We start from the raw sequence: 16,233 nt of genomic DNA on the forward strand, positions 1-16,233 counted from the left end.
TAATAACAATGGCTGCTTCTGTGATGGGTTTGATAGTTGATGTATTATTGATCATAGTCTAATATCAGGCGTAACTTTTGAGACAAAGTTGTTGTTTAATCTGTAAATATGTTGAATATTGAACATGAAACATGTTGAACTAAAGATAAATAAACATGTTTGTCAGTTTATCTGAATAAAAACCTGTAGCTCCTTCAGATGTTGTCACCAGTTCACATGTGGACACTGGTGTCCAGCGTGACCTGAAGTGTGAGCAGCAGCAGAAAAGTGAGAAATGTTGCGTCTCTGATCGACATTCAAATGCTTCTTGTTATTGAAACTGAAGAAAACCTCAGCGGGACTTATTTTGGGTTTTCAGCAAAGAGGGCTCTGTTGTGCAGAGGAAATGGGCGTCGCCTTGGAAATGTGGATGGAGAGAGTGAAAAAAAGAAGGGGTGTGTCTGCAGTGGAGAGAAGGACCACCTAGAGAGTCGTACAGTTCCAGAGTTGTGAAGAGAAGACTTGAAGGTAAGTAGAGATTTTACCTTTTGTTACTTGATAATGTTTTTTTTAACATGTATGTTTAAACATCTGATCAGATAACATGCCTTTCATTTCTTCTTCACATCTAAACAAAGTCTCAACTCATGCTTTGGTCTGGATGGAGTCAATCTCTGCTAATGTCTTCACTGTTCTTCTCTAATAACATCTCATGATGAACGGTTCCCTCCTGAAGTCCTCCTGAAGTCCTCCAGAAGTCCCCAGAAGTCCACCTGAAGTCCTCCAGAAGTCCCCAGAAGTCCACCTGAAGTCCTCCAGAAGTCCTCCAGAAGTCCCCAGAAGTCCCCAGAAGTCCCCAGAAGTCCACCTGAAGTCCTCCAGAAGTCCCCGGAAGTCCACCTGAAGTCCTCCAGAAGTCCAACTGAAGTCCTCCAGAAGTCCTCCAGAAGTCCCCAGAAGTCCTCCAGAAGTCCTCCAGAAGTCCCCAGAAGTCCTCCAGAAGTCCACCTGAAGTCCTCCAGAAGTCCTCCTGTCCAGGTTAGACGTTACAATAATAATGATACATTTTATTTTTGACACTCAAGGTCAACCACATATACAGTTAAGAAGAAATAACTGTTACTTTTCATTCATGAAGAAACTTCAACTCCTGTGTGGAACAAACTAATTCACGTTTTACCAGCAAACAAACATGTATAAAAGTGAACATTTATTATTGTGTTTATTTTGACAGGAAGTCTTGGAATCATGGTCTACCTGCTTCTGTTCGTGACCCTCCTTCATCTCATCACACTTGCAATGCTGTTCATCGCCACCATGGAGAAGGTGATGGATGTATAGATGGATGTATAGATGGATGAATAGATGGATGTATAGATGGATGTATAGATTGATGAATAGATGAATAGATGGATGGATGAATAGATGGATGTATAGATGGATGAATAGATGGATGTATAGATGGATGAATAGATGAATAGATAGATGGATGGATGTATGTATAGATGGATGGATGAATAGATGGATGGATGTATGTATAGATGGATGGATGTATGGATAGATGTATATATGGACGTAAAGATGTATAGATGTATAGATGGATGTATAGAAGGATGGATGGATGTATAGATGGATGTAAAGATGTATAGATGGATGTATAGATTTATAGATGGATGTATAGATGGATGGACGGATGTATAGATGTATAGATGGATGTATACACTGTAGATGGATGGATGGATGTATAGATGGATGGATGGATGTATAGATGGATGTAAAGATGTATAGATGGATGTAAAGATGTATAGATGGATGTAAAGATGTATAGATGGATGTAAAGATGTATAGATGGATGTATAGATGGAACTCAATGGTCCATAAATGTTACAAATACAGACTCTGATCTTCTCTACAGTCCTGGTGGGTCTGGGACGGGACAGAGAACTCTGACCTGTGGTTCAACTGTCGCTTCGATAACTCCACTGAGACGTGGCTCTGCAGCTCTTCTAGAGAAACTGGTGATGTTTAAACTTAATGTCTTTTCTCTGAAGCTCAACTTCACACATGTACTGGTCGCTGAGAAGATGAATGTGGATGTTCTTGATCTTCTCAGAGTGGCTGCAGGCCGTTCAGGTGCTGATGGTCCTCTCGGTGGTCTTCTCCTCCGTGTCCTTCCTCGTCTTCCTCGGTCAGCTCTTCACCATGTCTAAGGGGGGTCTCTTCTACTTCACTGGACTCTGTCAGGTCTTCGCTGGTAAAACATCTCTTGACTGATCATCATAGTTCAGTGACTTCAGTCACGTTTGATAGTTTGTAACTGTTACCATCATGATCCTGACTGTCCCTCGGTCACGTGATGTCAATTCCTGTCACATCTGGGACATGTTTGACGTCACGTGAGAATAACGAGAACATCTTGTTGTGTCTTCAGGCCTCACAGCCTTCTCTGCTGCTCTCATCTACACTCTACACAAGCAGGAGATCCTGCAGGACTCCAGGAGCTCCGGGCACTTCGGCTACTGCTTCATCCTGGCCTGGGTGTGTGGGCCCCTGTTGCTGTGCAGCGGCTTCCTCTACGTACACCTGCGCAAAAAAGACTAACAGTTTCCAGGTGTTTATCAAAGATTCTGTTTAACTTTTGATGAAGATTCTATGGTTTTCCATGAAAGATGATTTAGTTTCAAACTTTGATGAGAAATGATCATTAAATCATGTGTTTAGAACAGGACGGACAGAAGTTTGTTGTCTTGATATGCTGGTCATAATGTTTTATACATTATATGAAACATCTCTACCTGGAACTTGTTTTCTCAAAATATCTGTAAAAAATGTCATAAATTAGTGCCTGTAAAAAAATGAATGCAAAATAAAACTTTTTAAATTTATTTTACCAACAAACATTGGAGACTTTCTTTAATAAACCTTGAGAAAACATCTTATTTATTCCTTAACATTAATTCTCTTTATGACCAAAAGCAAACATTCAACTCGTGGTTCGACTTCCTTCAAGCGTGTGACTCCAGTATTACTATTATTATTATTATTATTTATTTATTACTATTATTATTATTATTACTATTATTATTACTGTCTTAATATTGTTGACGTCACAAACCACGTCACACACAGTGTTTAACGATATTTAAGCTCGTACATATACATATATATATATATATATATATATATAAAAAATACTCGTCACAAGTCGAGTTTATCAAAGTAAATTAAGAAAATGTAAAAAAAAGAAGAGAGAAATGACGTCGTTGCTATGACGACACTGGAGCAGGTGACGTCAACAAATCAAGATCTTCTCGTTTGTTCGAGTTTTATTCCAACCCTCAGTCCAGAGGTCACAGGTCAGCGGCGGTCACGTGACCTTGTACTGGTAAGATGGCGGGTTTATTTTTGTTTGTTTCGTTTGTATTTAAATGTTTGAATTAAATAACGAAATGGAAAGTATTTCTAAATGTTTCTGCTTCGTCACGACACAAGATGGCGCCATTTGTTAGATGGTCATGTGTTCGTTCAAACGTTTGGGTTTGTGTTGTTTAAAGAGTTTTATCAGCTTTTTTGCGACATGTTTTGTTGTGTCCGGACAGAATAAAAGTATGAAATAAGATTACTCACAATATAATAAACACATCCAAGTAACCTGCAGCGCCAAGCTAACAGTTAGCAGTTATGTATTATCGTATGCTAAGCTAACAGTTAGCAAATATGTATTATTGTATGCTAAGCTAACAGTTAGCAAATATGTATTATTGTATGCTAAGCTAAAAGTTAGCAAGTATGGTTTTATTGTATGCTAAGCTAACAGTTAGCAGGTATGTATTATTGTATTTTTTTAAAAGTACCTTTTAATTCAACGTTTAATCATAAAATAATCTTTTTGCGATTTTCTTGCGGATGGAAAAGCTAATGTTTTCTAAAAAATATCTCTTTACAGCACTTTTACATGTTAAATGTTCTAGAAAAACGAAATAAATCATGTTAACAATGTATTTATGTAAACATAGGGCTTGAGGTTGTTATTTTGACTGTAGACCAACTATATTGATCTATGTTAAGCTTTATGGAACTTTTTCACACACGTTTGTTTTAAGTCACTAAACATAATTGTGTAGTAACTGTGTAAGCTTGTGTTGTTGTGTGTGTGTCTGAAGTCGACACGTCTCACACTGACGTGGCAAGATGGAAAAAGCTGCTGGTGATTATGTAACTGCTCTCACGTCCACAGAGTTAAAATAAGAACAAAACGAGTCTTTGTTTAGAGTTTCTACTCCACGTGTCGCTCGGGATCCGTTTAATAAGATGTTCTTATGTCTCAGACACACTGACGGTTGGATCCACGACAACATCCGACCGATGTTGGAATAACTTTGATCCAGATCTGAACTTCTGTGGCTCAGAGGAACCGGCACTCAAGTGCAGGACAGAAGAGACGGATCTTCTGACGTCCACTGACATCTGTCTTCAGTGCAGCTTTGAACGAACCCTTCTGTCCTTCAAGCTGAGTGGGCGGAGCTAAAGAGAGGTGGAGGTTCAACGCCATTCGTTCTACCGGGCGCAGGTTTGTTGCCGTGTCTTGATTTACTGTCACATCAGTTCCTAGAGGTCACATGGAGGTCAGAGATATGTAGGACTTCAGGTCACAGGTCAGGTCAGGCTTCCTAGAAACAAACGACTGTGAGTCAAGAATTATCTTCAGGGTCTGGCTCTGCTCCGAGTCAGTCCTGGATGACAGGAAGTGTCCAAATCAACCAGTCAATCAAGAGCCTCTTGGCTCAGCTCTATCTACACAGGTAAAGACTGGTGAGTGGCCTCTCCTCCGTTCACTTGTGAACAAAACCCAGAGATAAAACCTTGACTCATCATTTATGTGGAGATCAAACGTGATTCTTTGACTTGATTAAACGGTGCTGCAGGTTCTGACGTCACGTGACTCCTGATGATCACCCTTCGATCAATAAATGAGGTCACAGGTGCTAAATTTAGCTGAGCTGTCGTATTGTGCAACGAAGCTAAAGCCCAGATTTGTGCTGGACCACGAGTGACACGTCCATCATCACAGCTGCTGCCCTACATCTGACGCTGATCCTGTTATCGTTACAGGAGGTTCACTCGGACCTACATTTGTTGATCCACTTTTATAACCTTGATTATCGCCTTGATGATACGAGAGGCTTAAACCGATCAATAACATCTGAGACTCTTGACTCGTCCAGAATAACTTAAGATAAACCAGGACTTATGTGTTCTTCAGTCACTTCACCTTATTTTTGCTGTTTTTATCCGACCCGTCTGTGTCAATGACGTTCAACAACAAAGGTTTTAACATTTTATAATTGAATGTATTTAACAAGTCATCGTGAGACGTTAATGTATTGAAACATCTTCCTTGACTCGGCAGACGAGGATCAGACTCTAGAACTGGTTCTACTGAAGCCTGACGTCTCCTCACATGTTGATCTTCTGCATCAAGGTGAGTCACTGACCCACTGACACACTCGTCCACTTCCGGATTATCTTAACCGGCTCAGTGAAGCTCAGGGAAGGATCGACTCTCACTTCACTGAACCATCAGTTCATCAGTTTGAGTCGTGAACAGACAAATGTTGGAACTAAGAGTCAATATCTTGAGCGATGACTTCCTGACATATTTGATAAATACTAGATGAATATTAACTATTTGTCCGTTTCTTTTTTGAATGCATATAAATGTGTACTTATGTTATTTATTTGACTCTTGTTTTGGTTCAACAATGTTATTCGTTCTTCTCATTACCTTGACCTTGTTTTTTATTATGATACAACAATACAAGTTCATAATAAATGACTAATGAAAAGTGAAAACATTCAACCTAAAATAATATTTATCGACAAATGTTTAGTTGAATCAAACACTTGATTCTTGATTCACCTTCATAGACGCCACAGGTGAAGGAACTTGTGTTTCCTGGTCACTTTCACTCTTGAACTAAAAAGCGTTTCTTCTCACGACTGTTGCTCATGACTTGCTGATAAGGTTCACTGGTGTAAACGCACCAACACCAAGTTGAACAGGAAGTGGGTCCTGATGGTAGAAGCTTCTCCTCCTAAAGTCTGCAGACCACGAGCCGCTGACATGGATTTGTTTCCTGCTGTGATTTGAAAGAAGACGTGGTTTGATCCACTGTAGATAGAAAATGATTATTTTTCTTATGACTTTACATTTTTCAATGATTATTACTATTTTTATTATCATTTCTCATCGACTCCCTATTGTTGTCGATCCCTGATGAGTTTGTATCCACTGGCGTCGTCACGAAGGTATCATTGGACTGGAGCAGGTGAGGTTGTTGGTTCAACTCTCTGGAGGAGCTCAGACTATATCTCGTCTGTTAAACCTCAACAAACTCCTGTTTTCAAATCCTCACGTTAATGTCTCTGACGTGGACAATCGGAATCTTAAGTCCTTCAAAAAAACGGTCAGGGTTTTGCAGGTTGGTAGTTCGACGCTGGCCCTCAAGGGTCCTCAGAGTCTGGTCAGTGAGACGTTAAACGTTCTAATCATGTTCTAATCAATCATGTATTGATCATTATCGCTCCTCACACCCCTCAAATCAACACGCTGGCGGCTGTTAAAAAAGATTTTATTCACGGCCCAACGTCGTCCTTGACAGAGAAACAGGATCTGCTTGTTGTCGCGCCATCAACGGTTGATGATTCTTTTATTTAAGAATCTGAGCTGAAAACATTTGTGTTTCTTGATAGTTAGTGTTGAACCAATCCCTCAATTTTCCACTGTTTCATTCTTTCATGGCTCCTGTCCTTGACCCCCTGACCTCTGCCGCCCGCCTAGAAAATATGGATTCAAGTATCACAGCTGTAGGACTTTATTGAGACGACATCGGTCACACAAACGTCTTCCCTTTAGAACGGCCCATAAATTAGGAAAACGAGGAACAATGTCAACAATACCTTCATTTTGTAGTTACAACGTGTGAGTGTGTAGTTGTGGTGTTGAGTGTGTTGTCGGGTCAGGAGGGGGATCCAGGCTGCTTCCCTGAGTTGGTTCAAACTAAGAAAAGGTTGGTTTGTGCTTTAGACCAGAAAGATCTTCTGGTGGATGAAGGGCTGAATCTAGAGAGAAAACCTCTCGGGTGTTGTTGTCCTTCTAAAAAAGTAACATTGAAAAAAGACTGTAAAAATATAGTTTCCATTTTGTATCTGTACATCATGCCAAAAAGAATTTATACAAAACAGGAAAAAGCAATAAAATCTACAATCCAAACCAGACTTGAACCACATCCAGAAACGTTAGCACCGACAACCTTCTTCAGATTCTGTACAAGTTTGTTCAAAACGGCTCTTTTAGTCTAAATCTCACCCAAATATTTACAAAACTTCTAAAACAGAAAATACAAAAGAGAATTTCCAGGGACAGAGCAACAGATCTGATATGTTCATGTTGTGTTCATGTTCATGTTGTGTTTAGGTTGTGTTTGTGTTCATATTGTGTTTATGTGTTCATGTTGTGTTTGTGTTGTGTTTATGTGGTTGTGTTTATGTTCATGTTCATATTGTTTTTGTGTTGATGTTGTGTGTATGTGGGGTTGATGTTGTGTTCATTTGTTGATGTTGTGTTTGTGTTGATGTTGTGTTTGTGTTCTGAGGTATCTTCGGCAGGAGATGACGTTTGATCCTAAAGTGCTTCACTTCACCTTGAAAGAAGCTGATGACGACGAATCATTGATGTGAAGAACAAACTGTTTATAATGATAATCTTCATTTCATCATTTAAACACCTTCAAAACTCGCTTGTTAATTCACCTCATGTAGAACTTTGTGTTGTTGTTGTTGTCGTCAGATTTGGCGTGTTGCAGCGTGGACCAGGTCAGGGGTCAGAGGTCAGGGGTCAGAGGTGCATAGAGGAGAGTCAGGGGAGCAGCCACAGATCTTTTAGGAGGGGATCATGTCTAGGTGTGTGTCTCTGCTCACTGTTGCTGGATCCTTGTGTAGTGTGTGTGTGTTTGTGTGTGTGTGTGTGTGCGTGTGTGTGTGTGTGTGTGTCAGGACACAGTGTCACTCAGTCAATAGCTTGATTTCGTTGGCGAGGAGGGTGTTGAAGTTGTAGGGAGGGTCTGGGGCTACGGGGGCCGAGGCCTGGTGGGCGGGCGACTGGGGGGGCTCGGCCAGCTCCGGGTCGCTCTCGCTGGACGTGGAGCCCACGCTCATGTTGCAGACGGCCTCGGGGAGGGACCCCCCGCTGGGCGGCACCGGGCACACCTCGGGCTCGCTGCTGGTCTCGCTGGTGCTGGACACCACGGACAGCAGCGACATCTTGCGGGTCAGGCGTCCGGGCAGCAGCGAGAGGGCGTAGTCGGCGACGATGCCCGCCACGTCCATGCCGCACGCCTGGTCGAAGGCGATGAAGCCCACGTTGGCGTTGGCCTCGCACACCACGAAGGAGCCGTCGTTGAGCTGCAGCAGGTCGATGCCGCACACGTCCATGCCCAGGATGTTCGACACCTCCGTGGCCAGCTGCTTCCCCTGCTCGCTGAGAGGACACATCATGCCGACCCCTCCTGCACAGAAACACTCATGACCTCTGACCTCATGTTCAACAACAAGGACATGTTCAGAGTGAATAAGAAGCAAGTGAGGCATGAACGTCTTCAGAACTCGTGTCAGATCCAGTCTGGGCTCGGTTCCTAATGTGGTCCACGTGTGGATCTACTTTCTCCTCAACAAATCACTTTCAGGTCCACGTCTGCCGACGTCACCTGTGTTCAGGTGAACTTACCGAGGGAACAGTTGCTCTGCATCCGACCGTCGGTGGAGCAGCGGAGCATGGACCCGATGACGCGCCCGCCCACCAGGACCACCCTCACGTCACGCCCGTGCGACTCCTTCACGTACTCTTGGAACAGGTACGGGGTGTCGTGGCGGATCAGGTGGCACAGGTCCGTCAGGTGGTGTTTGTCTCTCGCCAAGAAAACCGCTTTCCCTGCAGAGAAAACCAACAACGTTTGACCTTTGACTCGTGTTTAGACGTGCGCTCAAGTCACTTCCTGCTCACACGAGATCACGTGACTTTATAAACCAGCTCATGGTGAACCAGCAGGACGGTGGCAGGATCCGTTCAGAACCAGAAAGAAACAACATGCAGTGAAAGAAAGAGGGGGGTCTTTAGAAAGTGCATAACAAAAGCTCAAGCTAATGGTCGAGCAACGGCTGGTTTCCTCTCAATGATCGCTTTGTTTCAGGTCAGTCGAGTGTCACTAATTATCAGTCAGATGTGCTCGTGGTCAACATTATTATCACTGTTGATTATTCCTCAGTGTTATTGGTCGTGTGTTTGTTGTCACCGTCGTGGTCAGCAGAACCTCTGAGGTTCCTCACCTCTGTGTCCGCGGGCGTTCTTCACCACCACAGGGTATCCCAGCGGCTCGGACTCGTCGATCATCTTGCGGAAGTTGTCGTGTCCTCCTGGAAGACACGTCAACACACACCTCAGTTTTTGAACACTCTTTGACGGTGTGCGAAGAGGGAACCCGTCTCCATGGCAACAGCAGTGGGAAAAAGGCCAGACTGTTGTGGTTGCAGTGAATGTTGGAGCTTCTGGTATTTTGAAAAATCCTGACATGGATGGATGGGGCAGTTACATAAGCTCTGAGCTCTGCATGTGACTCCAGGCCTACTGTGAGGGAGAGAGGAATGTAGGCCACCCCCCCTCACCCCCTCCCTCCTTGTCACCCCTCCTCCCTCTTCCTCCCTCTCTCTTCCCTCCCTCCCTCTCTCTTCCCTCCCTCCCTCCCTCCCTCCCTCACTCCCTCCCTCCCTCCGTCCACATGTCTTCCTCACACACAAAACGCTGCATTGTGACTTATTTTGGGTCTAAAGAAAGTGGTTCTGGTACCAAACGCTGCTTTTGTCTGGACCTCAACAAACAAACGACTTGAACGTCGTTCAGGCTCAGCTTCTCACTTCCTGCTCTGACTGGAGCGAAGCCTCGGCGTCGACACATGGTCGCCTGAGGAAACTTTGACGAGTTAGTCTTCGACCAGTGAGTGAGGAGAAGATGTGGTTTGTAAGGAAGTAAAACTTCAAGTGATTTTTCATCTAAACTTCATCTTCAGAGTCTTCTGTTCCTTTTAGACACAAACATGTTTGTTCATTTTAATGTAGCGACTGCAGCTCAGTCGTCTTCGTCCAAAAAGACTCTAAACACCTTCAAACTGTAACGTTGTTGAAGCTCCACGTGAAGAACTGATCACAGATCAATACGATAAATCTCTACACAGTTACTCGCTGTCAAACCACTTAATAATCATGACCTGATGCATGACCTGATGCATGACCTTCACAACACGTTTATATTTGAAGATTGAAGTTCTAAACATGTTTGTCAACAACTGTAACAAGAAGCGACGACTTGAAAAGAATCTTGTTTTGTTTCATCAGAGACTTGAAGTTTAACTTTCAGTGATGATAAATATACGTTGACGTGTGAAGGTCAGAGGTCAGAGTTGAAGCCTCCATCATCAGTAGAGATATGTAGTGTTGACCTCATCTGACCTCGGTGGTCACGTGGATCCACCGGAGGTTCTCGTGTGTTTACCGTAAGAGAAGGTGTCGGGCAGAGGGACCCCGTGGCCCGCCAGCTCCTGGAAGGTCCAGAACTTGTTGACACAGTTGAGGATGGCCTGGGGTCGGTTGATCAGCCGACAGCCCATCTTCTCCAGGTGACGCAGCACCGTGATGTCGCTGTCCGACTGCACCCAGGGCGTGGGCACCCGCACCACCACCACCTGAGGGTACGAGGTCACCAGCTCCTGCTCCACACGTAGACCTGCGGAGCCACAGAAACACGTCACACTCTGGACCCGTGGACCGGCTCAGATCTGCGGCCACGTTCTCTTCCTGCCCTGATTCATGAAGGAAACCCGCTGGTGTCGGACGACGACTGGAAAAGACGATGATGGGATGTTTGTGGAGGCGTCTGCTGGATCCATCAGGACTCAACAGACGCGTCCACAAGTGGAAATGTTGATGGAGCTCCTTTCTAGCGGAGCAGAGTCTCCTGTGATGTAAACATGTCTTTGTCACCACGGAAAAGACTCTATTGTGGGAAGTAGAGATTCACGAGTCATGAGTCAGGACTCTGGCTGAGAATTGAGATCATGATTTTTCTTATCTACACAACTTTTGCATCATTTGAGCAACAATCGTTGTTGAACAATATAACGTGAAGATGTTAGTGAACATCTTTGTCACTGTTGTGTCGTTTTGGTTTGTGTTTCAATCAAAAGCCTTAAACACACAGAATAAGCAGCTTTTTTAAAATCATTGTTCAGTGAGTTTATCATCCTCACGGTTCATCTTCTCTTCTCATAACACACCTGTTCACACCTGTTCACTCCCTCAACTGCTCTCGGTTTCTCCGCCACAATCACTTCTTGAGGGTGGTGCTTGTGAGGGAGCGCTTGTTTTTATGCAGCGGACGTCCCGGATCAAAATTATTATTATTATTATAGGAATCGAGATCACGATTTGTTAACGATTAATCGTGCAGCCCTAGAGGGAAGTTTCCTTCAAACCGTCCAGAATCATCTGCACAAGATCTGTTTGGACCAGAATCCAAGCATTGACTGGACAGGTTTGTTTCTACTGACACATGAAGCTCGTCATGCAAATGTTGCTCATGGAAATGTTGTCAGAACCTTCGTGTGTGAACGTCCTTCACCATCTTCACCAGACTCTTCTGGTGACTGGTGTGTACGTGTGTGTAGAGGATACGTGTGTGCATGTAAATGTACACGAATACAATTATAACACTATGTTTAAAGATAAATATACAAACTAAACTATTTATATTTGTAATACCGTTAATGTTCATTTAGGTTGACATACACCAGGAGATACTTTTAATTTCCCTTCATAAGGAAACCAAGTCAGAAATAAAGTGTGTAAACAAGCAGAGTTGAACCTTCAACTCCTCCGCAGACAAACGGCAGTGACAGCGCCGGTGGCTGCAGTCAGCAGAGGTCAGAGGTCAGGAGAGGTCATGCGACGCTGCATACGTGACACAGCAGTTAAACACGGAAGATTGAGAGAGTGAAGGATGCGGAGAAAGAGGAGGATGAAAAGAAACGTTGAGCGTCAACACGACACACTTTGTTCCAACACACACACACACACACACACACACACACACACTCCTGCTGTCAGTCTACGACAGTATTCACGGCTTGTTGTTCATCCTTGTCGCCATGGTAACCGAGCAGAGAAGCAGATGAATCTTCTCTTTTCACACAGTCATGCTGGTCATGTGATCGTTTTCAGCAACAAGTGTTGACACAAACACAACATAACACTCAACTCACACCAAAGACTTCATCAGAACTACACACATGTTTGGTGTGCGTGTGTGTGTGTGTGTGTGTACTTTTAAATGGTAGTTTCTACATCGAGCTGCATCACAAGGCAACAGAAGTGACACCAATAGAAGGATCTTCTCTCACATCTTCATTGATATCAAGACATGTCTAAGTGATCAAACATCCAAAGGCAAATATATAAGTGTAGTTATCGATCAATATACTTTATTGATCTCCACAGAGAAATTGAACTGAGATTTAGCAACATATGGTGGTTATACAACGACTTTGTTCATACAGAAACTAAATGGTTTTAAAGAGGAAGTTACGTTAAAACTTCAATTATTCAACGATAAAAGTTCCTTAACTAAGGAAATCAAAAGTCAAATGAATATAGTTCAATTTTGAACAACATTTGGTTTCTGTCGTGGAGACAGAAAAGTCACTAAAACAAGAAGATCGAAACCAAACTAATAACAAGATGGTTGACTTGAAGCTTCACCGGAGGTTCAGTCCCGTTCATCTCCATCAAACCTCCTCGTGTCTCAGACTCTAAGCTCCTCGATCTGTTTACAGTTAATCTGCAGCCAAAGCTGGAGATGCTCGTAAAGGACCAACTTGGGACCAAACTGGATTAAATGTCACGACTTCCTTGATCCAGTTGTGGAACTTTCCGAGCTAAACGTCTAGACAGTGATTGACACGTAGGCGTCGCAGGCTTTACAGGTTTAAACTGCATTTAACTTATAAAACATCCAAACACAATATATTGCAGTTTATCTTTCGTCCTTTAAATCATGTTTTATTTTTTTTTACCATAGTTATTTTATGGTGGTTTCAATTGTGTTTTAAATAAAATAACTTTTTTTATTTACAATTAAAATGAAAATATTTTATTTTTGTGTTGCAATTAAACTTCTGACCTCTTGATGGCAGTAGTCATTAAGTACTGGACAATACTACACATATATACTTGTTACTACACTATCACAACACCAGAGTCAAGTACTGGACAATACTACACATATATACTTGTTACTACACTATCACAACACCAGAGTCAAGTACTGGACAATACTACACATATATCCTTGTTACTACACTATCACAACACCAGAGTCAAGTACTGGACAATACTACACATATATACTTGTTACTACACTATCACAACACCAGAGTCAAGTACTGGACAATACTACACATATATCCTTGTTACTACACTATCACAACACCAGAGTCAAGTACTGGACAATACTACACATATATACTTGTTACTACACTATCACAACACCAGAGTCAAGTACTGGACAATACTACACATATATTCTTGTTACTACACTATCACAACACCAGAGTCAAGTACTGGACAATACTACACATATATACTTGTTACTACACTATCACAACACCAGAGTCAAGTACTGGACAATACTACACATATATACTTGTTACTACACTATCACAACACCAAAGTCAAGTACTGGACAATACTACACATATATACTTGTTACTACACTATCACAACACCAAAGTCAAGTACTGGACAATACTACACATATATACTTGTTACTACACTATCACAACACCAGAGTCAAGTACTGGACAATACTACACATATATACTTGTTACTACACTATCACAACACCAGAGTCAAGTACTGGACAATACTACACATATATCCTTGTTACTACACTATCACAACACCAGAGTCAAGTACTGGACAATACTACACATATATCCTTGTTACTACACTATCACAACACCAGAGTCAAGTACTGGACAATACTACACATATATACTTGTTACTACACTATCACAACACCAGAGTCAAGTACTGGACAATACTACACATATATCCTTGTTACTACACTATCACAACACCAGAGTCAAGTACTGGACAATACTGCACATATATACTTGTTACTACACTATCACAACACCAGAGTCAAGTACTGGACAATACTACACATATATACTTGTTACTACACTATCACAACACAACTACACATATATACTTGTTACTACACTATCACAACACCAGAGTCAAGTACTGGACAATACTACACATATATACTTGTTACTACACTATCACAACACCAGAGTCAAGTACTGGACAATACTACACATATATTCTTGTTACTACACTATCACAACACCAGAGTCAAGTACTGGACAATACTACACATATATACTTGTTACTACACTATCACAACACCAAAGTCAAGTACTGGACAATACTACACATATATACTTGTTACTACACTATCACAACACCAGAGTCAAGTACTGGACAATACTACACATATATACTTATTACTACACTATCACAACACCAGAGTCAAGTACTGGACAATACTACACATATATACTTGTTACTACACCATCACTATATATCACTACAAATTGTATCATTTACTAACAAAGCACTGTTATGATACTGTGTTAGATGTTGGTACAGTAGTTTGAAGATGGCAACAGAAAACTCATGGTTCCTGCACGACTGAGTGTCAATACTTTACATGTATTTACTTCATGAATTTAAAACCCTGCACATGAATGAAAGGTTCTCCAGGATCTACTTCAACCTCACGTACGTATCAACATGTTCCTGCAGAAGATCCTGGTCTGGTCTCCAGGCAGGAACATGTTAATTAAAAGACACTTTTCTGATCCGTGACAGAACACTTCACACACTCGCAGCACATTCCAAGAGTGTCTGTGAAGAACCTTCATGTGTGTCGTGTTCCAAACCCTGAGTCAGGGAGGAATGATGGAGGACACGAGTCTTTGTGATGCTCAGGACAATAAAGTGACTAATAATGTGTTGATGTTTATCTACACATCAGTGGAAACATGTTCCAGTGATGGATCCACACTTCTTTAAATGTAGCATCACTTCATCTTGACCTTCTGCTCTGAGGTCCACATGGAGATATGTTGCTGTTCAACAACATCATGAACATCATGAGCTTCTGGTCGAGAAGGTTCAGTCCATGTTGTGTCTCCTCGTGAAAGTGGGTTAGTTGGTCACGCACCTCACGGACCGAACAATGGAGACCCGAGCAGCAAACACTCACCGAGCTGCCCCTGACTGATGGTCAGAACCACCTGGTCCATCAGCAGCGAGCGGAACTCCACGTCCTCGTCGACGCATCGCTCCTTCAGGGCCCGCAGGATCTGGACTTGGGGGTACTCCTGGCTGATCCTGCGGTCGGTCACGAACCAGAGCCGCGAGCACATCGTGGACGGAGGGTTGTGTGGAGCAGATGAACAATGGAGCAGGAGTGAGGAGCCGAGGAACCGCTTAGCAAAGTCTACCTTTGTTCCCCGTCATTAGCTTCCATGGACGGACTGTTAGCCGCTCAAGCTAACCAGCTAACACGCTCCCGCCACAAGGACCGTCCAGTCTTTGGCTGCTGTCCACAGTGTTGGTGCTGAAACGTGCACGCGTCTTTTAACGTGCACGCCCACGCGCCTCGTTTACAACTCCACACTGGTGCGCAGGCGCACTCGCTACCGGGTTCCTCGTTTCAGACGGAGGACCAATCACAGCGCGGAGTCGTGGTCGCCGCGCCTGAGGGTGGGCGGGGCTTGTCAGCGTCGGCCAATGAGCGAGGAGGGATTGTGTTTAGGGGAGGGCGCGCGTCAGAACTCCGTGCGCGCTGTCTGCAGTGTGCACGAGCCCGCGCACTTCCCCAACCGGTTCAGACCAGACGAAGATGATGATGATGATGATGATGAAGAAGATGGTTCGGCGTGGCTTTGATCCTCGTTAGCGCGAACCACGTCACCGAGACAGACACGATGACGTCACGCCTGAAGACGCCGATCGATCGACGCTTGTTTTTCTTCAGTAGCGTCACGTGCGCGCGCACAGATGGTGTGGTTCGAG

The 16,233-nt window shown here is 43.2% G+C and overlaps 3 protein-coding genes across 11 annotated transcripts in view; 2 read left to right on the forward strand and 1 right to left on the reverse strand.

Annotated features, from left to right (window-relative positions):
• Positions 1-366: 366 nt before the first annotated feature.
• Positions 367-2,877, forward strand: emp3b (epithelial membrane protein 3b (MAM blood group)). 7 transcript variants are annotated; one of them, XM_087781304.1, is made up of 7 exons: positions 367-507; positions 716-800; positions 843-1,017; positions 1,214-1,305; positions 1,895-1,997; positions 2,093-2,233; positions 2,411-2,877. In XM_087781304.1, exons 4-7 carry the CDS (start codon positions 1,228-1,230, stop codon positions 2,578-2,580), a joined length of 492 nt encoding a protein of 163 aa, XP_087637430.1. In that variant the 5' UTR covers positions 367-507; positions 716-800; positions 843-1,017; positions 1,214-1,227; the 3' UTR covers positions 2,581-2,877. The 7 variants fall into 7 exon arrangements, with proteins under 7 accessions (XP_087637430.1, XP_087637427.1, XP_087637431.1 ...); XM_087781301.1 differs by having other exon boundaries at positions 748-1,017; XM_087781305.1 differs by lacking the exon at positions 716-800 and having other exon boundaries at positions 875-1,017.
• Positions 2,878-3,286: 409 nt separating this feature from the next.
• Positions 3,287-16,233, forward strand: part of LOC148058919 (forkhead box protein J3-like) — a 54,090-nt gene continuing 41,143 nt past the window's right edge. For all 3 annotated transcript variants that reach the window (XM_087781106.1, XM_087781109.1, XM_087781107.1), the window contains exons 1-3: positions 3,287-3,364; positions 4,308-4,549; positions 5,390-5,461. The gene's annotated coding sequence lies outside the window, so the exon portion shown is untranslated. The remainder of the gene's footprint in view (positions 3,365-4,307; positions 4,550-5,389; positions 5,462-16,233) is intronic.
• rimkla (ribosomal modification protein rimK like family member A) lies at positions 6,595-15,740 on the reverse strand. Its single transcript, XM_087781922.1, has 5 exons — positions 15,419-15,740; positions 10,583-10,813; positions 9,364-9,450; positions 8,765-8,968; positions 6,595-8,546 (listed from the first exon to the last, which is right to left on the reverse strand). Exons 1-5 carry the CDS (start codon positions 15,579-15,581, stop codon positions 8,044-8,046), a joined length of 1,188 nt encoding a protein of 395 aa, XP_087638048.1. The 5' UTR covers positions 15,582-15,740; the 3' UTR covers positions 6,595-8,043.

Source organism: Callionymus lyra, chromosome 19 (assembly GCF_982586985.1).
Source record: "Callionymus lyra chromosome 19, fCalLyr1.hap1.1, whole genome shotgun sequence".
Taxonomy (NCBI): Eukaryota; Metazoa; Chordata; class Actinopteri; order Syngnathiformes; family Callionymidae; genus Callionymus; species Callionymus lyra.

Coding starts and splice junctions, on each gene's coding strand:
- rimkla (XM_087781922.1), bottom strand. CDS start 15,581: ATGTGCTCGCGGCTCTGGTTCGTGACCGACCGCAGGATCAGCCAGGAG. Junction 9,451..10,582: donor GCCCGACACCTTCTCTTACG/GTAAACACACGA, acceptor CGTGTCTTCCAG/GAGGACACGACAACTTCCGC. Junction 8,969..9,363: donor GAACGCCCGCGGACACAGAG/GTGAGGAACCTC, acceptor TTTTCTCTGCAG/GGAAAGCGGTTTTCTTGGCG.
- emp3b (XM_087781304.1), top strand. CDS start 1,228: ATGGTCTACCTGCTTCTGTTCGTGACCCTCCTTCATCTCATCACACTT. Junction 1,998..2,092: donor CAGCTCTTCTAGAGAAACTG/GTGATGTTTAAA, acceptor TGATCTTCTCAG/AGTGGCTGCAGGCCGTTCAG. Junction 2,234..2,410: donor ACTCTGTCAGGTCTTCGCTG/GTAAAACATCTC, acceptor TTGTGTCTTCAG/GCCTCACAGCCTTCTCTGCT.